Source organism: Polypterus senegalus, chromosome 2 (assembly GCF_016835505.1).
Source record: "Polypterus senegalus isolate Bchr_013 chromosome 2, ASM1683550v1, whole genome shotgun sequence".
Lineage (NCBI taxonomy): Eukaryota > Metazoa > Chordata > Cladistia > Polypteriformes > Polypteridae > Polypterus > Polypterus senegalus.
Window position 1 is genome coordinate 69,590,943 of NC_053155.1, and position 25,450 is coordinate 69,616,392.

The 25,450-nt window shown below is 39.3% G+C and overlaps 1 protein-coding gene across 3 annotated transcripts in view; it reads right to left on the reverse strand.

Annotated features, from left to right (window-relative positions):
• mgat4a (alpha-1,3-mannosyl-glycoprotein 4-beta-N-acetylglucosaminyltransferase A) overlaps window positions 1–25,096 on the reverse strand; it is a 111,575-nt gene extending 86,479 nt beyond the window's left edge. The window contains exons 1-2 of one of the 3 annotated variants that reach the window (XM_039743913.1): window positions 24,698–25,093; window positions 24,199–24,350 (exon numbers count right to left, since the gene is read on the reverse strand). In XM_039743913.1, coding sequence (XP_039599847.1) covers window positions 24,199–24,289 — 91 coding nt within the window. In that variant the 5' untranslated portion in view covers window positions 24,290–24,350; window positions 24,698–25,093. Of the gene's footprint in view, window positions 1–24,198 lie in introns of all 3 variants that reach the window. The other 2 variants (XM_039743914.1, XM_039743912.1) reach the window with 2 other exon arrangements.
• Window positions 25,097–25,450: the final 354 nt, after the last annotated feature.

A 25,450-nucleotide genomic window follows, 5' to 3' on the forward strand; every position in this document is an offset into this window, starting at 1 on the left:
GGGGACTAAAGTTGAGGGGAGGAAGCTGACCAGTTTCTCTTTCTTGATATTATGTAACCTTTCTTACTGTACATCCTTTAAAAGATCGGATACCTCAAAATTAATTACAACTTCATAAAAAATGCTTTAAAAATGGGTACAAGAGAAAAACAGGTGAAATTATATAAATACTGGAGAGAATCTATCACTGCTACATAATCAAAAAAAAAAAAAAATGAACTTAACTTTATTCAAAAGCTTATTGTAGAGGGTCTGGATTTCTATATCAAATTATATACCAAAGATGCAGTCACTACATATAGCAGATGATTTTCTTCATAGATACGTCCTTTTTATATCAGACTGTGAACCAGCTCACCGTGACAGACCTTAGAGCCAGACACTGTGCCAATAGTTTCTTCACCAATCCCACTATGGTATGGTGTCTAGACCATGTAGTACAGCCTTTTTTAAATTTGTAACCTGCCATCCTGTTGGGGACTGAGGTCTCTATTGACACTACTTATTTTTTAAAATAATTCTCTCAAAGCCAGGAAATATGCCAATATATTCTTCTCCAGTCCAGGCATGATATAGTTCCTGGTAGAAATCATGTAATCTGATGGGCTGAATGGTCTCCCCTCGCTTGTCAGATTTTGTATCTTCTTATGTTCAGAAAATAATCTTATCCAGTACGGCAGTGCATTAGCAACTTCAGAAACGTCTGATTAAGTTGCAAGACCATCAATCATTAGTAAGCACATATACTCATAAACTATGTCAGATCGCCTCCCTATTTCTGATCCCATATAAAGGCTTTGGTCCAGAGACTATCATGTGTTAATTGTGCTAAAAATGTTGCAAACCAAATTTCTATACATGTTTTGAAATTGTCCTCCTGCTTACTCTTTCTGGATTGTTATCAAATATGTACAGTACTTTTCTTTGTAGGTGCTATTACCTCCTACCCAAAGTATTTCTCACATTCGGTCCATTACCTATGAATAGGTTCTGTTCCAAGAGGCTGTCTGCAAGTCCATTTAGTTCATAAGTCCGGCATGTTTTGGTACGTGTGGATAAATGTTTTAGTTTCGGACAGCTCTGGATTTGGACATATAAAAATGTATTTCAGTGGTTTTTAATGTACTTTGAGCAACTTACAAGTACGGTACATGACATAAAAGTTTAATTCTGGACTTGAGGACCACTTTGTTCGTATGTATCAAAGTTCACAACTTGAATGTTCATAAGCAGGGGCTTATCTGTCCATCCATCCATCCTCTTCCGCTTATCCGAGGTCGGGTCGTGGGGGCAGCAGCTTGAGCAGAGATGCCCAGACTTCCCTCTCCCCGGCCACTTCTTCTAGCTCTTCTGGGAGAATCCCAAGGCGTTCCCAGGCCTGGGTCTTCCCCGGGGCCTCCTCCCGGTTGGACGTGCCCGGAACACCTTACCAGGGAGGCGTCCAGGAGGCATCCTGATCAGATGCCTGAGCCACCTCATCTGACTCCTCTCGATGCGGAGGAGCAGCGGCTCTACTCTGAGCCCCTCCCGGATGACTGAGCTTCTCACCCTATCTTTAAGGGAAAGCCCAGACACCCTGTGGAGGAAACTCATTTCAGCCGCTTGTATTCGCGATCTCGTTCTTTCGGTCACTACCCATAGCTCATGACCATAGGTGAGGGTAGGAGCATAGATCGACTGGTAAATTGAGAGCTTTGCCTTATGACTCAGTTCCTTTTTCACCACGACAGACCGATGCAGAGCCCGCATCACTGTGGACGCCACACCGATCCGCCTGGCGATCTCACGCTCCATTCATCTCTCACTCGTGAACAAGACCCCGAGATACTTGAACTCCTCCACTTGGGACAGGATCTTGCTCCCAACCCTGAGAGAGCACTCCACCCTTTTCCGGCTGAGGACCATGGTCTCGGATTTGGAGGTGCTTATTCCCATCCCAGCTGCTTCACACTCGGCTGTGAACCGATTCAGAGGGGCCTAGAGGGGTCTATCTGTATACTAAATATTCTGTAAACGTTCATTTACATCTTTTAGGTGGACGCCTCAAAAAGAAATTCATAACAAGGGCAGCAGCACTAGCTTCTTGAAAAAACAAAACATCACACAAAAGTTTTAAGTAATTCACAGTTAATCACCCTACTTACATTAGACAGAATATCTTTATCACCACTTATTCCAATCTTCACTACTTTATATTTCCTTTAATCTCTTCTACCATGCTGACTTTCATTATTTTTGAATTGTCTTTTTCTTATCATTTTCTGCTTTCTGAACACAGATTATATTTTGAGACGTGTTCTTTGTAGATTGCCTTTTAGGCGGTTTATTTATCACTTACTGTACAGTATTTGAGCATTTATTATAACAAGTTGTTACAGTTTCTTCCACTCATGAAACTTTTTGGTATTTTGAAGATTATGAACTTTAAAAGACTATTTTGGGCCTGGTCAGGCTGAAGCCTGCAGGTAGTGGCTGGGGTGTAGATTGTTCAGAGGTGAGCCTCTTCTGGGTTGGCCAGTGAAGGTCTTGGACCGCTTTTGCTGTGATTTTTGAAGGCGCCAAACCCTTCCACTACGGCTGTGAATCAAGATTACAACATTCATCTTTAACATTCAAAGTTATGTCAGTTTGCTGCTCCACACTATGTCAGTTTACAAAAAAAATCTGTACACTACTAAATTCATGAAGAATGGAAAGAGCGGAAGATAGAGATTGGAAGATGCATTTTCTTTGTATAATCTTTGATCTAGTGAGGTGACAGATGAAGAAAAAGAATCTAAGGGCTTCTTCCAATCCCATCAAATCAAATGTGCTGGGGCTGTGGAGCATCAGTAGTAAAAGTTATGTCACACATTATAAAATATACTCTGTGCAGAATTTTAATAATATACTTCAAAGAATTACAAGCAGATAAGATAAAGAGAAACTCTTGTACATTTTCCATGGTAGAATTTTTAAATTAAAAAAATATACAGACCAAGAAAAAAAATCCCCAAAATAAATAAATTAAAAAAATATATATATATATATATACTTCCAGAGGTGCTTCGAAAGGGTGAAATCTCGCTGGGATTGCGGGTGACTATTTTAAAGTAACTGTTCACCATTAATTGTTATTTGGTGTGTATGCTTTTAAATAAATGCATTCTGGGAACTTTTGGATCGCCCCTTGTATGCACAATATTTACATTGTCACTAATGCCTAGAAAAACAGTGCAGTTCTTGATGTATCCACACTGATCCTGAATATAGCTATCCCTCAGGTTAGTGTGCTTCTCTCCATGTTGCAGTCACTGGTGAACTAAGGATTACAGCTCTGAACACCGTTCGAATGCTATTATTACATTGTAGGCCTGAACAACGATAATGTGAATGAAGGTTTACAAAGCAAAGCTGAGGAGCTGGTGATAGGCTTCAAGAAGCTGACAGCAGACCACACATCTACATTTTAGAGGAGGCTAAGCACAGTTTTAGTAGCTTTAAATTTTTTGGACTCCACGTCATTGAGGACATGAATGGGTCACATAATATCTTGGCAGTTGTCAAGAACTCTTATCAGTGACTTCTGCAGATGTCGGAGAAAAACTTTATCAATGTGTCACTGCATATCAGTGTTTCTTCACTGGCTATATTGAAACTGCTTTGCTCAGGACCACAAAGGTAAAGTCAGCAGAGGATATTAGAGCAGTTATAAATGTATTACAAAACCTTAGTATGCCTGTAAAATGACTTGTCTCACTCCTTTATTCCTGCAAATGATACAGGACAATTAGCACTCACACCAATGCATTCTGGGACAGTTGTTTTTCTCACAGGTCATACAGCTGCTTAGCAGCCACTTATACTGACAGATTCCTGAGTGTTTCTTTACTGTTACTTTTAATGTAGGTTGTTGTATTCCCTTTCTGTTGTTGGTATTGTACAGTAGTGTTTTTATAGCATATGGGATACTTGTAAGAAAGAATTTCATTGTATGAGGTAAACACAAAAATGATTTTAAAGTTTACTCTTACATCTTTTCAAAATGCTATATGAGTTGGCAAACTCATAACAAATGCCTGTGTATTACTATTGTTTACTGTGATACTTACAATTGTGTCTTCAGGAGAACATTTTGGAAGCCAGCAAAGACACAAAGTATATTTCTTTTAATGCAAAAAACAGGGTTGTCTTTCCGAATTATCTTGCTTGATTAGATTAATTAACCCTGTGGTACTGACCTAATTCAAAATGCTAATTAGGTTGATTAGTCTGCGAGAAGCAGGATGCTTGATATAGAAACAAGTGGCAGAAACCGAGCTGAATAAAAAAAAGAAGTGGGGCAAGGGCCCACATTAGCGCTAAGCGTCATACTGGCAGCTTCCTAAACAGCACCATTTACTCCATTCTTCATTGTCAAAAAACACTGAATTTTGCACAAAAATATTGGTGTCTTGGCACCCGAAGGAGCTTAAGATTTTTATTATGTTACATTCAGAATAATCCTAAATCTTAAAGGTTATGAAGATAATGATGTGTGTCTTAATAACCTGTGACAGGGACACTCAACATGTATATATCCTGTGCTTTCTTGAATAATGGAGCTAGAGTTGAGATTGTAAAGATCATATGGTAGAGTTCTCAAGATCTTGCTTTCTATCCTGGTACTCGCCAAAGGACCTGCCAAAAAAGTATCTCTTAAGTGAATACAATAATATACAGCTGTGCTTGAAAGTTTGTGAACCCTTTAGAATTTTCTATATTTCTGCGTAAATATAACCTAAAACATCATCAGATTTTCACTCAAGTCCTAAATGTAGATAAAGAGAAACCAGTTAAACAAATGAGACAAAAATATTATACTTGGTCATTTATTTATTAAGGAAACGATCGAATATTACATATTTGTGAGTGGCAAAAGTATGTGAACCTCTAGGATTAGCAGATAGTTTGAAGGTGAAATTAGAGTCAGGTGTTTTCAGTCAATGGGATGACAATCAGGTGTGAGTGGGCACCCTGTGTTATTTAAAGAACAGGGATCTATCAAAGTCTGCTCTTCACAACACACGTTTGTGGAAGTATATCATGACACGGACAAAGGAGATTTCTGAGAACCTCTGAAAAAGAGTTGTTGATGCTCATCAGGCTGGAAAAGGTTACAAAACCATCTCTAAAGAGTTTGGACTCCACCAATCCATAATCAGACAGATCGTGTACAAATGGAGGAAATTCAAGACAATTGTTACCCTCCCCAGGAGTGGTCAACCAACAAAGATCACTCCAAGAGCAAGGCGTGTAATAGTCAGTGAGGTCACAAAGGACCCCAGGGTAACTTCTAAGCAACTGAAGGCCTTTCTCACATTGGCTAATGTTCATGTTCATGAGTCCACCATCAGGAGAACACTGAACAACAATGGTGTGCATGGCAGGGTTGCAAGGAGAAAGTCACTGCTCTCCAAAAAAAACACTGCTGCTCGTCTTCAGTTTGCTAAAGATCACATGGACAAACCAGAAGGCAATTGGAAGAATGTTTTGTGGACGGATGAGACCAAAATAGAACTTTTTGGTTTAAATGAAAAGTGTTATGTTTGGAGAAAGGAAAACACTGCATTCCAGCATAAGAACCTTATCCCATCTGTGAAACATGGTGGTGGTGGTGGTATCATGGTTTGGGCCATTTTGCTGCATCTGGAGCAGGACAGCTTGCTTTCATTGATGGAACAATTAATTCTGAATTATATCAGAGAATTCTAAAGGAAAATGCCAGGACATCTGTCCATGAACTGAATCTCAAGAGAAGGTGGGTCATGCAGCAAGACAACAACCCTAAGCACACAAGTCGTTCTATCAAAGAATGATTAAAGAAGAATAAAGTTAATGTTTTGGAATAGCTAAGTCAAAGTCCTGACCTTAATCTAATCGAAATGTTGTGGAAGGACCTGAAGCGAGCAGTTAATGTGAGGAAACCCACCAACATCCCAGAGCTGAAGCTGTTCTGTACGGAGGAATGGGCTAAAATTCCTCCAAGCTGATGTGCAGGAATGATCAAACGTTACTGGAAACGTTTAGTTGTAGTTATTGCTGCAAAAGGGGGCTAGTAGACATACCAGATACTGAAAGCAAAGGTTCACATACTTTTGCCACTCACAAATAAGTAATATTCGATCATTTTCCTCAATAAATAAATGACCAAGTATAATATTTTTGTCTCATTTTTTAAACTGGTTTCTATTTATCTACTTTTAGGATTTGAGTGAAAATCTGATGATGTTTTAGGTTATATTTATGCAGAAATATAGAAAATTCTAAAGGGTTCACAAACTTTCAAGCACAACTGTATCTTTGTAGGAAAACCAAACAGTCAAAAGCAGCACAATAGAAACACTCTCAAAGTGTAAAAAATGAAACACAGAAGAAACAAAGAATAAATATTAGATGTAAACAAGTATACATCCTTGCCTCCAAGTGATAAATTGGAAGAACTAGCATCCTACTATGTCGATTAGTCTTGTTTAATAGGGAATGCAGTCACCATGATTATAGGCTGACCCAAGTCATCACTTCCCGCATATTATGTAATGGTAACCACTAGGCAACATTACTGTGTAGCTTTCAGAAACATGATAAAACCAAATAATAAAATTAGACCAAATGAGCAAAAACACTTTGCTGGCTGTAGACATAGTCTGTTAATTATATATATATATATATATATATATATATACTGTATATATACAGTATATGTATTCCGGGAACTTTTGGATCGCACCTCATATTTTAACCACTGGCAGGACAAACAGCAACTTATACAGTGGCTTGCAAAAGTATTCGGCCCCCTTGAACTTTTCCACATTTTGTCACATTACAGCCACAAACATAATCAATTTCATTGGAATTCCACGTGAAAGACCAATACAAAGTGGTGTACATGTGAGAAGTGGAACGAAAATCATACATGACTCCAAACATTTTTTTACAAATAAATAACTGCAAAGTGGAGTGTGCGTAATTATTCAGCCCCCTTTGGTCTGAGTGCAGCCCATAGACATTGCCTGATGAGTGCTAATGACTAAATAGAGTGCACCTGTGTGTAATCTAATGTCAGTACAAATACAGCTGCTCTGTGACGGCCTCAGAGGTTGTCTAAGAGAATATTGGGAGCAACAACACCATGAAGTCCAAAGAACACACCAGACAGGTCAGGGATAAAGTTATTGAGAAATTTAAAGCAGGCTTAGGCTACAAAAAGATTTCCAAAGCCTTGAACATCCCACGGAGCACTGTTCAAGCGATCATTCAGAAATGGAAGGAGTACAGTATGGCACAACTGTAAACATACCAAGACAAGGCCGTCCACCTAAACTCACAGGCCGAACAAGGAGAGCGCCGAGCAGCCAAGAGGCCCATGGTGACTCTGGACGAGCTGCAGGGATCTACAGCTCAGGTGGGGGAATCTGTCCATAGGACAACTATTAGTCGTGCACTGCACAAAGTTAGCCTTTATGGAAGAGTGGCAAGAAGAAAGCCATTGTTAACAGAAAACCATAAGAAGTCCCGTTTGCAGTTTGCCACAAGCCATGTGGGGGACACAGCAAACATGTGGAAGAAGGTGCTCTGGTCAGATGAGACCAAAATGGAACTTTTTGGCCAAAATGCAAAACGCCATGTGGGGCGGAAAACTAACACTGCACATCACTCTGAACACACCATCGCCACTGTCAAATATGGTGGTGGCAGCATCATGCTCTGTGGGTGCTTCTCTTCAGCAGGGACAGGGAAGCTGGTCAGAGTTGATGGGAAGATGGATGGAGCCAAATACAGGGCAATCTTGGAAGAAAACCTCTTGGAGTCTGCAAAAGTCTTGAGACTGGGGCGGAGGTTCACCTTCCAGCAGGACAACGACCCTAAACATAAAGCAAGGGCAACAATGGAATGGTTTAAAACAAAACATATCCATGTGTTAGAATGGCCCAGTCAAAGTCCAGATCTAAATACAATCGAGAATCTGTGGCAAGATCTGAAAACTGCTGTTCACAAACGCTGTCCATCTAATCTGACTGAGCTGGAGCTGTTTTGCAAAGAAGATTGGGCAAGGATTTCAGTCTCTAGATGTGCAAAGCTGGTAGAGACATACCCTAAAAGACTGGCAGCTGTAATTCCAGCAAAAGGTGGTTCTACAAAGTATTGACTCAGGGGGCTGAATAATTACGCACACCCCACTTTTCAGTTATTTATTTGTAAAAATTGTTTGGAATCATGTATGATTTTCGTTCCACTTCTCACGTGTACACCACTTTGTATTGGTCTTTCACATGGAATTCCAATGAAATTGATTAGGTTTGTGGCTGTAATGTGACAAAATGTGGAAAAGTTCAAGGGGGCCGAATACTTTTGCAAGCCACTGTATAAGTTGCTGTTTGTCCTGCCAGTGGTTAAATATGAGGTGCGATCCAAAAGCTCCCGGAATGCATATACTGTATATATACAGTACAGTACAGTACAGAATACTTTTGCAAGCCACTGTATGTTTCTTAGGTAGGCTTCAGATAAATAACACTTTGTAAAATAAATAATTGTAGTATTTTGAAAATGGATGAGAAGACTATGTTGTGGATTTATATTTTGTAACTTTTTCAAAATCACCAGCTAGTGTGGAGGACTGCCGGCTTCGTGCTCCGGCCCTCACCCCCAGGACACCAGGTGGAGTTCTCCCGACAGCAGGATCGTGCCCCGAGTTCCAGCAGGGCCTTATGGACTATGTACTGTTTTTACACAGCCTTGCTGGATACCTTGGGGGCCACCAGGAGTCGCTGTGGGCGGCTTATGGGCTCTTTTGTGCCTTATGACCCAGGAGTACGTCACGGTCATGTGACGGGAAGGAACAACGTGCTCCCGGGTTGAAGTAAAGAACCGATTGCTATAAAAGGGAGGTGCCTCAGTCCAGACAACGAGCTGTGCTGGGAGGGAGAGGAGCAAAGTGTCTGGGCGAGGAGGAGAGAAAATTATAGTGTTGTGTGGGTTTACTTGATGAATAGTGTGGAGGGTGCTTGGTGCACACTTGTGTTAAAAAATAAAAAGTCTTGGACTTGTATCCGGTGTTTGGAGTGGTACCTGAGGGTTCAAGGGAGCACTAGCGCCCCCTACTGCCACACTAGATACATTTTTGGGTTATGTTCACATATAATGCAAAAACGCCTATTGTGATTTCTGATTTTTGTTGAGAGTTGGCATGCTTATCCTTCAAGGAAATTTAAGTTTTCATTAACATACAAATTTTTTAAATTTCAAAATCTCACATTGAAAAAAATTGGTGAGTTCATAAACTTTGTCTGCCTTATGGATGACACTGCACTTGTGGCCCGCTGGGCTGAGTACTTTGAGCAGTTGTTCAAAGCTGATCCTCCGGCTAGAACGTTGGATATCTGTGGGTCCACGGTTCTTAAGGCTGATCCTCCGATTAGCTGTGAACCACCCAATCTCACTGAGATTGCACAGGTGGTGAACCAGCTGAGATTGGGGCAAAGGCAGCAGGGATCTGTGGTATCCGGGGTGAATTTCTCCAGGCTGGTGGTAAGGCTGTCCTCCTGGCATTGCAAGCAATTTTTTTCCATTTGGGAGACTGGCATCATCCCAACTGACTGGAAAATGGGACTTGTCGTCCCTATCTGGAAAGGGAAGGGTGTTCTCCTGGATTACAGCAACTACAGGGGGATAACACTGCTCTCGGTGCCATGTAAGGTCCTTACTAGGGTCGTCCTCAATCGGATTCGTGATCACTTGCTCACCTACCAGCGACCAGAACAGTCTGGTTTTACGCATAAGAAGTCTATTGGCAGAGTTTCTTTGCAGCCTTTGTCGATTTTCGCAAAGTGTTCGACTCAGTTGATCGAGCTGCCCTGTGGGACATCCTGAGGGTTCGCGGGAACCCCTCGAGGTTGCTGGATATCATGGCTGGCCTGTACACTGGTTCTGCGAGTGCTGTGCAGAGTGGAGTCAGGACCTCTGCGTTTTTACAAGTTGATTCTGGGGTCCGTCTGGGGTGTGTTCTTGCTCCTACTCTGTTCAATGCTTGTATGGACTAGGTGTTGGGCAAGGTCGTGGGGTCCAGCAGCTGTGGGGCATCTGTTGGTGAAGAAAGATTCACAGATCTTGACTTTGCTGGCGATGCTGTGATCTTCGTGGAGTCAATGAAGGCTCTGATCGGGGTGCTCGAGATACTGAGGAGTCCGAGTGTCTGGGCTTGAGAGTGTCCTGGATAAAAAACAAGATCCAAGCCTTTAATGACCTCTTGGGCACAGCCATCAGAAGTGTGTCTGTTTGAGGAGAGAATGTTGACCTTGTTGAGAGGTTTACTTACCTTGGCAGTGACATTCATGTCTCTGGTGACTCTTCCTGTGAAGTCAGTAGACGGACTGGGAGAGCATGGGCAGTCATGAGGTCGCTGGAAAGGGGTCTGTGGTGCTCCCGTTATCTATGCAAAAGGACGCAGTCTTTAGAGCCCTGGTGCTTCCTATCTTGCTATATGGTTGCGAGACATGGACGCTATCCAGTGACCTGAGACGAAGACTGGACTCCTTTTGTACTGTGTCTCTCCAGAAAATCCTTGGGTACCGTTGGTTTGACTTTGTGTTGAATGAGCGGTTGCTCATGGAGTCCCGAATGAGGCACATTAAATGCACTGTGAGGAAGCGTCAGTTACGGCACTATGGCCATGTGGCGTGTTTCCCCAAGGGTGATCCTCATTGTTGGTGACCCAAGTGATTGGACCAGGCTAAGGGGTCACCCACATAACACCTGGCTGCTGCAGATAGAGGGTCATTTCCGGAGGGTGGGACTGGACCGCGTGTCTGGGGGGTTGCATACCGGGATCCTGAGTTGTTTCGCCGTGTAGTGGGTGTGGCAACGCACTGTACCTATGCATGCTCCTCAACTTGACTTGACTTGTCTATCTTAAAACTGAGAAACATTCTGTGCAGTGTCAATTACGGATTAGTTTACCGTTTCAAATTTACCTTGAGAGAGGTCAATTCAACTTGTATATTTTTCTCTTTTATTCCTCTGACCGTTGTTCTTGATGGCAAAATGTATCCAAAATACAAGTTAGTCAAATGTCGAGAGAGGAGCTCTTACATAAGCTGCTTGTGCATGTGTAGAAAGAGGAAAATAATTATGGGATTGTAGCCACGTAAGCAAAGAGTAAACAAACATGGACTCAGTACTTCATTCACCCTAAAACAACCTCACTGCTCCATTATTCTGTACATCACAATGATTCATTATCAAACAGACTCTATAATTTATCGTGCAAAGTTTTACACCTGCTTTGCATCATGGTCCAACACAGACAACAATTTACCTTGAGACTTCAACGAACATTTTACCTTTCCATTCAGGTACTTCTTTCAAAGCTTTTATGCTTAGCAATTTTGAAATACAATTAGTCATAGAATTTCGACATCCATCAACAAACATCAGGACATCAATTGATTCAATTTTTACAGCTTTTGAATTGGTATTTGCCATCTATGAAAGCTACTGAGCCACCAACAAACGTTTTTGGGCTGTTTGGTTAACTACATTATATTTATAAAAGAACTGTTTAAAAAGTATGTGTTTGATGTAGCCACCTAGCGCATATAATTGCAATCAAATGTTGAATATGACTCATCACTACAAAAAAATGTAATAATGTGACAACTGAGTCTTTGATGAGAACTAAAAAATTTAAATGCTCCAACTAATTGCACTAAGTCATCAAAAACACTTCATGTTATGCCATGCATGCATTTTCTACCCTGTTATTACTTAGCTTCTATAAATTCTTTATAGGATTTAGGAAGTCAAATTAAAAGTATTCAAAAGAATGCCATTCAATATCGACACACAGCGTATTGCATGTATAACACAAAGTACCAACTGGACGGAATGTGAGCCTAATGCAGAATAAGCACACAAGAGCACTTACTCATACCAGATCAATAGAGAGTCAGCAATCAACTTCAAACACATGTCCTTGGAACGAAAAACGCACTGAGACATAAAACAGGGAAATTCATAGATTGTGACCAAGTAGGAATTTCAACCAAGGTTATTTAAAAGTAATAATATTCCCTCTGAGGACAGAGCAAACGTTTTTCTTGATGGATACAAGTTTTCAGTTAAATTACACTGTGAGCATTACTTACTATTATATAACTAATCACATGTAGTAGTTTATTTTTTATATGCATTAAATAATACAATTGAAAATATATTTATTAAAATGGCATGTTTATTTAAACTATTCAGGTACAATTTATTAGTTCATGAAGCTGAACAGATATACTGTATGTTGCTTATAACTGGAAATTAAAAAAAAAACTGCACAGGCAACTTAACCAATTTTTTTTTTTTTTTTTAATAGTGCAATGCATACATCTAAACTATTAAAAATCCTTCACCGTGGATTTAAAATTACTACAAATCACAACACAAATCAGAACTTGACATCAGAGTCGAAAATGAGAGTTGCCTGCCTAATCGCAGTGTTCTCCCTAGCGTCTTTTAGGGCCCGGCTAATTTAGTTGAGCGCCCGGCTGTCATCTCGCATGACATTGTGAGATAGCCGCAGATCTGCTGGCACAGGCAGATCTAATGATCTGCAGAGATGTGAAGGAACGAGCGGGCGGGTGGGCAAATACTGCTAAAGCTAATAGCTGGTGTCAAGGCGGAGCAGAGTTCACAAGCAAAGAGTATGGGAAGGTGGGGTTTCGAGAGCGGGCTATACATGGTAATAGCGGGGATGTAGCAGCTTAATACAGTTGTAAGGAGTATGGAGAGGTGGGCGGGTGAGAGGGGGCTGTACATGCTAATAGCGGGAGCGGAGTGGTAGTTCACAAGCAAAAAGGATGTGGAGGTGGCCGGGCAAGAGGAGGTCTGATAAAAAATTAAAAAAAAAAAAGTCTAGTGAAATTAGCCGGTTAGATATCAGAAAAAAGGCGTCAGGAAGTGATGTTTCTGTTCTCAGCGTCAGCGCAGTCTGTATAGTGCGGCTGAGCGTACAGCAGCTCTCTTCTTGTAAAGTACATAGCAACCCAATATATACACATACAGTTGTTTAAGCATTAGGTGTGTTCGGTGTGCAAAAATCCTTGTAGCCCTCACTGTGGTTCCAGTTTAAAGTGACCCCATCTGCCGTTCTTATATTTGCTCATATTTGGACCTGCATCCATATTGCAAAAAGTGTGCAGAAACCCTTGCAGCACACACTGTGTCCAGAGCAAAAGTTTTGTCACTAAATTGCTGAGGGTTTTGTACGGAAGCGTATCAGGCCACGGTGAAAAAAAAAATACGGACAAAGAAGAAAAACTATATGTCGAGAATAAAGTTGAGATGTTGACTTTATTCTCGTCATAAGCGTCAAGATTAAAGTGGAAATGTCGAGAATAAAGTCGACATGTTGCTACATAACTTATGACGGGGGTTTGAGAAAATCTAGTAAATTAAACATTCATTTTATGATGAAGTTTAGTTTATGATGTTCTACTTTAATGACAAACTACGAGAATAAAGTCAACATGTCAAATTTAATCTCGAGATAAAGGGCGAGAATAAAGTAGAAATATCGAGAATAAAGTGGAAATGTCGAGAATGCTTACCTGCCGTAGTGCAAGTGTGAACTGAATATCCAACAGGCTCTTCCTTTCCCACTCAAAAGTCTTAATGTTGGTAAAAATGCACATTAAACCTCTGAAAGAATAATGCAAGAGCTGCTGGATGCCTTAGTATCAGAAATAAAATCTAACATACTGAAAAATATACACACAGAAAAGTTTTTTAGTATTCTGTGTGATGAAACCACATATATCTCAGATGTAAAACAATGAATTATGTACATTAAGTATGTTTGTCAGGTCACTAAAGAGGTCAGAGTTAGTTTTGTATCAACTCGCAATATGATTGACTGCATAGTGGAGACTATAACCAACACACTGAGTGAGACTATGGACACTCTAGGCTTGAAAACTGCTAATCTGGTTGGACTAGGGTCAGATAGAGCAGCTCTTATGATTGGAAAACAGAAAGGTATGGCAAAACTGCTTAGAGATTAAACAGCTGGACTCTTGGTCAACTGCCACTGTGTAAAAACACCGATTAGCCCTTGCAAGTGCCTAAGCAGCAGCTGCTGTACCTTATTTAACAAAACTTAACATCTTAAGGCAGCTGTTCTATTTCTTCCAAAATTTTCAGTTAGGATGGCTGGTTTAACAGAAATTCAAAATTATTCTGAACATTCCCCAGATTAAGATGACAATGACCAGTGACACTAAATGGCTGTCTGATGACTTTGCAGTACAGTCACTATGACAGAGTATGAGTGATCTCCTTGGAGGGCCCAGATCCTGGGAACTTTGATTATGGGAAAGCTTCAGACAACTGGGCCTCTAGGAAGAAAAGAATAATAAATAATTAACTGAAGACACCTTCTGCATATGCAAGTTGGCTTTGAAGAATATTTTAAAATTTTTCATCATTAGGTTTCATATACTTTTTTTCAATGTTTTTATTTTTCTTCCCAACAGCGACAATACTTGTGCCTGTTGGTTTATGTCATAACAATTGTTATTTAAAATTTTTATTAGGGTTGCAGGATCCTGAATTGGACACTTCTTAAATTTAATAAAAATATTCTTTCACAAATGTCAAACCTTAAAAAAGAAGTCATATTGAGCTTTGGAAAATAATTCATAATAAATTAACAAATAAAAATAGTGCACATTTAATTTTCCACACCACCAAATTTCGCCGTGCCTCCCCACCCGGCTGGAAAAAATTTCTGAGGAGAACACTGTAATCACATTTTGGACTTATAGAAAAGACTTCTTTCGAGAAATGCAATTTATTTTTCAACAAATAATCTTTTGCACCCATAAATTCGTTCATGATCGAATCTGACAGTATCATGCGCAAAACAAAAACTAAACCAGACACAAAAAAACATATGCAAGAAACTGAGGAACAAAACAATCCTTCGCTAATCAAAATTCAGGCCACCTTCATAAAAGCAAATAACAAGAATAAGAAAATGTTTAGGCTGATGAAGGGACGGAGTTCATCTCAACATCATAATACAGCAAACACTAACATTCAGCTTAATTAACACACTTTATACAAAATACATATTTTTTCAGAATATTTTAATTGTTACAATTTCAGAATAGTCTTAATTATGAAAAGGTTTGCCAATTTGACGGTTTGATGAATTAGATTATTCCCTGGTTTTAAGTGAACTTGCGTTAAATTAGATAACCTGTTGGAGTCTATAAGTAGTATTTAAGTACTCCACTGAATACTTTACTTGGCTAATAAAACAACAGGCATAAGTGTACTTTACTCAAAAGAGTGGATTAGCTAACCTGATGGTTTTCTTTCAATTTGTAAATGCAGATACTTGACGATGACTCCAACCATATACTTATAATACAGATCTGGACATTTCAATACAGGATACAATGCAAATTGCACATGTATCTCTGAACTGACTGTTAAAATTAGTCTGAAACCAGAACTAACTCATAACATTAAACAAGTTGGTTAAAGTAAAGTAAAAAATGAAATAGTAGAATGAATCGATATTAGTGAAAGAATATAGAGCTGGCCCTGATCCTAGCAGCTAAGGGACGATGATTTCATGGCCCTGGATACACTCCTGGTCTAACCAAAAGGTGCCACATCAATATAAAACCATCAGTTCACGTTTAAAATGCTTTCCCTGCAATGCTGTCGTAAATGGTAATTTCTCAGACATTAATTTGTTAATCAGTCCATCCCTTCTTGCTATATACTGTATCTTTCCAGCAATATTCTTGGAATTAACCAGAAATTTCAGCTGACAAAGTAGAAGGGACAGGTCATAATGCCAAATTCATCATAGGAAAATTACAACATTTTATTTAAAGTAATTTGGAGTTCTATGTTTAACACTTTTAAATATGTCAGATGTTGCAGGAGTAAAATAAAAGACTTTATGGATGTAGTTATATTTTAATACATTATTACAATAAAATGGCCTGGATCCCTGTCCTCTGTCATTTCCTACCTTAATGTCAGAAAATCAACTGCATTAAGTAAGCTTGAAAATGATATTAAAAAAAGAGATAACATCCTGCAAAATACACTGCTTCTTATATCCTCATCATTCATCCTGTGGTCACCAAAAATAATAATACTACTAATTTTCAGTCTTACCAAGCAACAGGAAATGCTTCTAGTTTTTACAGGTGGGAATTAAGGCCGGAGCCCTGACTTTCATTGTTTGTTGTTACTTGGATACTCACAGTTGTAATTTTTATATAATGCATAGTACTAGGTTAGTTAGAAATTCAAAATTGGCCTTAGGTGGATGTGCGAGCAAGATGGCAATACAAAGGACAGGTGATGCATCCAGGGAGTTACACGTTGGCAGGACAGACATTAGCAACCCATGACCCTAAACTGGAATAACCAGGTTTGAGAATGGTGTATTATTTTATTGTGAAAAATCTTTAAAAGTTGGGCCCTGTGGAGAGCTAGCACTACTGAGCAAATTTTATTGAAGGTCATCTCAGAAACAAGTCCAAGATTAACAAGCCAAACATGTTTATTATTACAACACGCCCAAGATTTGGCTATTGTTTTCAACACCTCCCTTAAAACAGGTTTCTTTAAATTTTAAAATAAATACAGAGGAATTTTTGCAGGTACCTTCGGAATCAATAATACCAGCAATTTAGTAAAATGCTGCCCCTACAGTAACTCTATATGTGTGGTTTTCTACCCAAGGCACCCAGCAGACACCCTAACTTGAGTCTTGGTTATTAAGTGAATGCCAAGACTTTGCTGAATGCAGTGAACAACAAAACCCGACTGTCAAACCACTTTACATAGATCCATACCAAACCTGTCTTTACATTCAGCATTTTCTAACGTGAAGCCAAGATATGCTGTAATTTCTGACATGTCTGAGTAGGTACTGTATGTCTTAGCTTGGTCACTAGCTTCACCTGTCCAGCTGGTACAACTGGTAAAATGTACAAAGTGGGACAACACAGACAGTAAAATAAAAAGACACAAGTGACAGAATTGTAACTTTAAATAATTTACTCCTGGGACATGATGGTTAGTCACAGTAGATTTTTAGATATCCTTTGCTTAACCAGTACAACTAGATTTACACTTGCATGAGCTAAAATGTTTGCTTTTAAGTATGAGGAAGCAGGTTTCTCCTGGATTCTAGCATTTCACCAGAAACTCTCTGATATAATTTATATAAAAAATGTAAATGAAAATGAAATGTTACTGTGATTACTTAACTTTTATTTGTAAAGTACATAGTCACTGCATTATTACAAAGCCAAAGTCTCCGTCCTTGACCTAGTTTCATCAGGCCTGTCCATAGACGTCGTAGCCTTTTTAATCAAGCAGAGCTGTACTTGAAAGGCAAAGCTGTGAGACTTCTACGTAATGGCACAGGTCATCCCTTCATAACAAAAATAACACTGAACACGAGAATTAGCCGTGATAATTATACTGCCTGACTTTCTTCATCTTTTTCCTATTAGAAAACTTAAAACCGTATACAAGAATCTAAAAAAATGAGAAGACTATATATTGTAGGCAGGATAGGAGAAGTGCAAGCTTGTTTTTTTCCCTTTTTTTTAAATTTAGATTAAAAATAGTTTTTCGATTAAACAACTCACTGGAGCAAAGATTTTATAAAGGGGAGCTGGAGACAAGCTGCTTTTCTGAATACTGAGTGGCTGAAAGCAAATTATATTGTCTAATTCAGCATGCCTGTTAATAAAAAAAATAAGGGATGCATGAATTTGACTTGTTTTAGATTTTGCTTCATTTTGAAATACCAAATATAAAAAAGGAGCTTTATACCCAGAATGCACCTCTGATTGCACACTAAGCTAGAGAGTGGAGATTTACCACATACTTAAACTGCAAGAGATGTACATCCTATTATGTATAATATAATGTCCTTATTCTATTGGTCTGTTGATGACAAATATTTTTCGTCATTTTCTGGTATGGGTTGCAGAACTTGAGGTAAAACGTTGTTATTCTTACCAATACTTATTAACCGTGACACCTTAGCTCAAGCAAATAAGAAGTTCACTGTAAACTGAGCACATGATATTATAACCCTATAAGCCTATAAATCCTATACTGTAATGGGAATGGTAGGTTTAAAGACAAACTAAACAAAGTAACAAGGAAGCAACAGGTAGAAAAAGAATGCTCTTGAAAAACTGGAAGCACATGATTTGTGAATAAAAAAAAATAAAGATCTTAATGTGGTTGACAAGCAATTCAAGTGACACCAATTAAAGATGTAGCTATAAGGCAGTATGTTCCCATACTTATGTGTTTGTTTTCATTTGGAAATCTCTATAGAGCTTTCATACTGGACAATCACATGCTACTTTAATAGAAAAGCATAGAAAGAATACAACTGAATGCATACAAAAGCAAATCAGTTTTCTGATGTGAATATCAATTCCTTTTCTAGTTAAAAACCACTTCATTTAAGAGCTCCAGAAAAGGTCAAGTGATAGGTTTTCTGTACGCAGACCGTCACATTAACATTGAACACGCTGTAAACCACAAGGCTGCAGGTTTTCTATACAGGGGGTCCTCGGGTTACAACGTCTCGACATATGAAGTTTCGCGTTTACAACGCTCACTCCTATAAAAACTTAAAAAAAAATTGAGACATGAGAAGGAATAAAGGTAAGGATTTTTTTGCACTCTTTTTCTGTTACTACAGTACAGTGTACAGTACAGTATATTTAGGCCCTTTTTCTCTGGTTTAGTTGTGTTTTTATGTTCTAGATTATGATTTTGCAAATGTGTTAGGATAGGCAAGTGACTTATGGTAGGTTGTGTTTCGACTTACACCAAAATTCGGGTTACATCACGGTTGTAGGAATGGAACTGTGTCGTAACCTGAGGACCCCCTGTATTAATTTTTGTTGATTCACTTTTTAGGCATAAGTAATATGTTAAAAAAAAAAAAAGGCAAGTGACACGTTATTTTGCAATATATATTTAGTTACAAGTAATAATTACATGTTTAAATGGTGAAAAAATGATACTTTGTATAAATGTAAAATAAAACAAAAACATAGTCTTTAAAAAATATCAGTCCGACCTCCTCAAATAAACAGAGAACTCCTTGAGTGAGTTTCATCCATAAAAGACGTTAAGCCAGGCATATGATCGATTGAGGCTATAGTTTTTAAAAATGTTTTATGATATTATTTGAATGACTTCTGCTGTATTTTACAAACATTGCAGACACTGTATGTCTTATGTAAAGTTTTCCGTTCTTTGGTCCGATTGGTGTTTTAAAAAGCATATGAACCCAAGATAAACCAGAGCACTTGGTTTAAAATATCAGACGGAGTCAATGAAGTTGATCAAATGACAACCACAGCATACGCAGGGTTGGTGAAACCCTTTATGATCCTGGTCCTTCTCAAAACTGGAAATTTAAAATGTACTCGAGTGAGAAGGAGCACAAAACAATTAAATAAGAGATCATTAAAACCTTTAGTTTGCAGATTGCCTAATATAAAAGAGTAGCTTAATAAGAACCATAAGAGACCAGCTAGATTTAAATGAATCAATAAAATGTCAATGCACATTGCATATGTCATCTCAGAACTTAATGCACATATTTTCTGTTTTCTAGTTGTCTAATATTTTAGTCATTTACTTGATAACATGAACTTACTTCCCTTTGTGGAATAAAAATTTGTAATACTGTTTTGGTTAATCTTACATTTGCATTCTTAAAGACACATCAGTCAAATCTTGTTAGAAATTGGATTGGTTCATTCTTGATCTCGTTCCATGCTGCTGATACATGTGAAGCCCTCCAAAAGCACGAGGAGGAGTATGAAGATAGGGGTATTCTTTTACTGCAATCTCACTTTCTAAGTGCCATCAAGGTAAATTTAGAGGGAAACATTCCCCATCTTCCATTCACAACTGTGATTCAAACCTTGTATAGTTGCTTTTATATTCCATGCATGTTATTTCTTAAGGCAGATTTGATTTGTGAGGATGACTGTATGTTGCAGTTTCTTCAGAGATTGTAGGTGTCAGTTAAACTTTTCAATTATAATTCACCCACACATCAATTAATACAACACAAGGCAATGCCTTACTAATGTTTGTGCATCGCACTAGTAGCTGATCTTATAAAACTGCATTGTTCACAGCTTATTACAACATCAAAATCATTAGGTCAAGCTAACCTTAATATTTACTCTTCATAATTAAATAGCAGCCTATGGCTCAAGTTAAGTTTTTTCTTTTTTAAACAAAGCAGCCAGCATGTAGCTATAATGATGGACTTTGTGGTGCAGAGTGAGTGTGAAGGAAAAATAAAGGGTCCTCTGTACTAACTGCTGTCCGCCTCTTTAATTTGAAAAAAATGGCAAGCCAGCTTTAGTTGCTAAACCACAAATAAGCAAATGGCGAGAGAGTACTTAACATAACTAACTTTGAGTGTATATGGTGCCTTTCAAAAGTATTTAAACCTGTTATAACTTTTCCAATGTTGCGGAATGACTAATTATTCTTACACATACTGTGACATTCTATATTTATTCTGAAAACTTGTGTGGTTAAGAACAAATAAAAAAAAAAAAGTTATTTCAGTCAAAAACTGAAATTAGCTTCTTGCATAAGTCATTGGCTTCATAGCAGTCCTTATCTAGGATGAGGTTTTTGTCAAAATTCCAGTACCCCTGCCAGTTGCTGTGGATTGGGAATACACATACATGTCCCTCAGAAAAGAAAGCACTACGAATCAATGATAAAAAAAACAGAGGGCACATTTTCTAAAACTGGAACATTAACTGCCTGAAGTGCACAAAGGTTTCGGGTTTTTATTTCATCTTTCCTCTGGTGTCCCTCCGACTACAACTCTAGGGAGATGCTTCATTTTTCTTTCTTTACGGTTACAGCTTTACCAGAACACAAGCCACAATTGTGGGAAAAAAAAATCAACTTGATAAATACACAACTTATCTTAGCCATTTGTCACATGCAGGCAAGTGCCACGTGGAGCTCCTGAGAACGGGGACAGATGCACCTTTACGCCAATCTCACCCAATGAGCTCTTCAAGTGGTACCAATGATGCCCATAAACAATCTAAAGCTGCTGTATCGCGTAAGCAGGGGCCAAAGGAAAAGCAGTCATATTGTCGTCAGTGCTATCAGAACTCAAGGTTTGGAGTACTTCTGCATAGAGAATAATGTTTTTAACAAATGTAGGCACTAGCAAATAACTAATTTTTCCTTTAAAAACTTCTTTTCAGCATGCAAGTTACCTATAATAAAACTGTGATTGAAACAAGACGGATATGCAAGTATGATTTGCTATGTGGCAAAATTTGAGCAACTTTATGCACTGCTACCGCTGCACTGTAGTAAGACTGTCCACTTTTTTAGCCTAATTGCATATGTCAACAATTTCCACTCCTTAAATTTTAAAAGCATTTCATTTACTTCGGGGTAAGGCAGGAATCAGCTTGGAAAAAATGCACTGCCAGGCACATTCGCATACACGCTGTCACTCCCATGGAGCCAGTTTACAGTCGCCACACACCATTACTGGCACAGCGACTTGCACAAACTCAGTGGAGACGGTGGAAAGTGGAAGGCTGCAGAGCTAACCACTATGTCCCCACCCTTATTACAATAACACTTTACTTTTTTTTTTTGCTTAACAACATTTTTTTGTGAATTTCTCCAAGACTTTACAATTATCAAAATATGTCACAATTTCTTCAACTTTCTTAACTAAAGAACAAACATAATAAATAAAATTCAAATCTGGCTGAATACTATTTGGAGAATGGGATTTAAAAAAAAAAAATCTCTGGGCTATTCTAGAACTGAAGAGAAAAAAAGTGCCATATTATCTATGAATTAGATTTAAAGGAGAACAACTTGATGTCTCCCCCTTGACAGATGTACTGAATATTAATCTCTTCTCAAATATAATTATTTTCTTTTCATTTCAAGTGTTTTAATCAGCCTTTAGTATTTTAGACAGACAGACAGACAGATAGATACTTTATTACTCCCAAGGGGAAATCCACATACTCCAGCAGCAGCATACTGATAAAGAACAATATTAAATTAAAGATTGATAACAATTAAGGGATATCAGACAGACAATAACTTTGTATAATGCTAACGTTTATCCCCAGCCCCCTTAGGGGTGGAATTGAAGAGTCGCATAGTTCTGTCAATGGAACAGGACAGTGACAACAGTCTGTCGCTGAAGCTGCTCCTCTGTCTGGAGATGATACTGTTCATTGGATGCAGTGGATTCTCCATTATTGACAGGAGCCTGCTCAGTGCCTGTCACTCTGCCATGGATGTCAAACTGTCCAGCTTCGTGCCTACAATAGAGCCTGCCTTCCTCACCAGTTTGTCCAGGCATGAGGCATCCCTCTTCTTTATGCTGCCTCCCCAGCACACCACCGCGTAGAAGAGGGCGATCGCCACAACCTTCTGATAGAACATCTGCAGCATCTTATTGCAGATGTTGAAGGACGCCAGCCTTCTAAGGAAGATTTGGCTTTATTATAAAATATATTACTGCTGCTGCCCGATTGTTTCAGGAGAATGAATTTAAAACCCCAGCCCTGTCACTGTCTATATGAAGTTGGCACATTCTCCCAGTGCCTCTATGGGTTTTCCTCCAATTTGGTTTCCACATTCCAATGACATGCAATTCAAGTTAACTGCTTACTGAGATTGGCCCCGATTGTGTGAACGTGTGTGTCTAAGGGTGAGCATGACCTCTGATTGACGGACATACTAATCAGCGTTGGTTCCTGCCATGTATCTGATGCTGCCTGGGCAGACCAATGCCACTTAGAATTAAATTAAAAATGGCTGGATGGATGAACGAACATCAATATCCTGTATTTAGCAAGACATGAAAATGTAAAATGAGTGACTCAGTGATAGCAGAAAGAACAAATGAGTAGAGACGTTCCACATTATGATGTCTCTCGGACACTGACTAGGCTTTGTGAAAAGTTATATTATGTATGATTATCATTCATCATCATCATATCATCATAAGACCAGACTGATGGATGTGGAACATTAAGCAAAGTTGCAGGAGAATGATCAGATGAATGTGGGAAAGGAAGACATGAATAAGTATCAAAAAAGACTGGTATGAAAGTGAATAGTAATGTGGTAAGGTAATTTGGATATGTGAGTTAAAGTCTGAAAATGCCTGGGTAAAGAGATGCAGTTCAATTTAGGTAGAGTTGATAAAACATTATCGGAGAACGAAGTGGATGGAAGTGGACAACACTTGCCCTCAGGGGTACCAGCACACCATGGAAAGCGGAGGATGGACACTCGGGGGCAAAGGGCCATCCAGATAATAAGAAGGTTCCTCTAAGGTCAACATGAAAATTCAAAGTTTTAGTTTTACTCACTTCATGAAAGGCCTACTTAAACTCGGAGCTGTTTAAACTTAGTTTTTGGACTACTAGTCATTAGCATCAATCAGCAGTAAAACAACACAGGCCTACTGCCAATGTCCTAAATAGGCCCCACAAATAAGCCCAACTATCTATTTTCAAAGCCGCTTAACCTGGTTCAGGGTCGCAGAGAATGAGGTCTTATCCTATCAAGACTCTGTATAAAGCAAGAAGCAAACCTAGATAAGGGAGCAGTGCATCACTAGACATTCACCCAAACATTAGTATTTTAGACCTAATCTAACCTGCATTTCTGTTGAGTGAATAAAAAAAACATTCTGTGTATGGACAGTGACAGTGGAAGGTTTAACATCTACAGAGACATTCACGAGGCCAAGGTTCAAACCCAAGATCCTTGAAGGTGCCATGCACCAACTTTAAGTACTGTGCCATTATGCCACCCACAGTAATATGTAATCTGACCTAAATACTTAAACCAGTCATATTCTGAAAGTAGCAACTGATGTGCGTCAACAAGCCGACAGAATTCCCCTGCTCTAAAGAGCCTTACATGCCAGCACTGAAACTGTGTCTTAAGTCTTCGACAGGAAATAATTTCAGGTTGCCCACTATTCGAAATGCGCTAGTTATTTTAAGCAGCCACCCCCAATAAGCAGCTGATAAAGTTTAAAGCGGGCAGCTCACTAGTGGCACTCCCACCTCTTACCTTTGCCATTCTGCCAGGCGGTATACCACGAGAGGCTGAGGAGGGAGGTGAAGATCAACACGATGGCCACAGTACCATGCCTGAGCCTCATTTCATCCCAGCGGCCTCAGGCGGACTGACAGGCGCAAAGCTCACAGTATATCCCAGGCGGCCTGTAAGATGCCAAAGGATTGGAGAAAATCAAGTCGGCTGCACATGTTTATCGCACAGCCACAATTCACCAAAAGAAGAACGCCCACACTCTTCAGGTTATCCGCTTAGAACTGACACTGCAGAATCAAGCGACATGCAACCAGGCAAATAGTCCAGAGAATGTCCTACGGCACGGCAGCCGCGAAGCGTCGTTGTCGGCTCCAAGGAAAGTGTCAAGACGTTGTCGGTACGCACGCCTGCTGTAGAATCACTGTAGCGTATCTGTGCTCCGTCTGTCAGATGTCATTTTTTTTAGTTTAATGTCCTGTTATTTCATGTGCATCACTTTACTTAGAAGCTATTGTACCTGCTCGTGGAGGCTTCAGATTAATATTGGAGTGCTCTCCTCCGAGTTGTTGCAAGATGCCTCCCGGTTACAGAGGATATTACGAGGGACACTAGGCGCCGCTTAGCCCCATTCTCATTTTTTAACCTACTACTAAAAACCGCCCCCTTTGCTCGCCACGCCCATCCTACGTTGAACATGCCGACCGTCTCTGTGCACTTCAGCTCGGCCCCTCAAAGATCCTTTAAACCAATCTTGGTGCTCACGGTGCATACGATCCGCCCTCTGGAACATTACGGTTCCGTCACGCAAAGCTCCTCTCCTAGCCATTTTCGAGCAAGAATGTTGATGTTTTTCAAAGAAATCTTAAAAAAGGAATGGTGGATAAAGATATGTTACGAATATTGCCGATACATCAACATCCTTATGTTTGGTCTTACTGAGTGCCATTTAGTTTTACCATAGGGAGTGAAGGTGAACTGCTGCGAGATCCACTGCAGATAACCGCCACATGCACCAGAATAATGACGTGTTAATACCCGGAAGCGCTGCCGCCGTAAATATACGGTTGCTACGGAGGCCGAGAAGTGCAAAACAGGCGAAACATTCATATCTAGCGTGATTTCTAGTGACCTAACCAAGCCTTACCCGCTTTGTTTACATTAATATTTTATCCCGCCTAAGTTTATAGGACTACCGTAAAACTTTAACACAGTTTAATTGATTACAGTACTATGGAAGATGGAAGTGGAACTTCGTCGCAACTGATTGGTT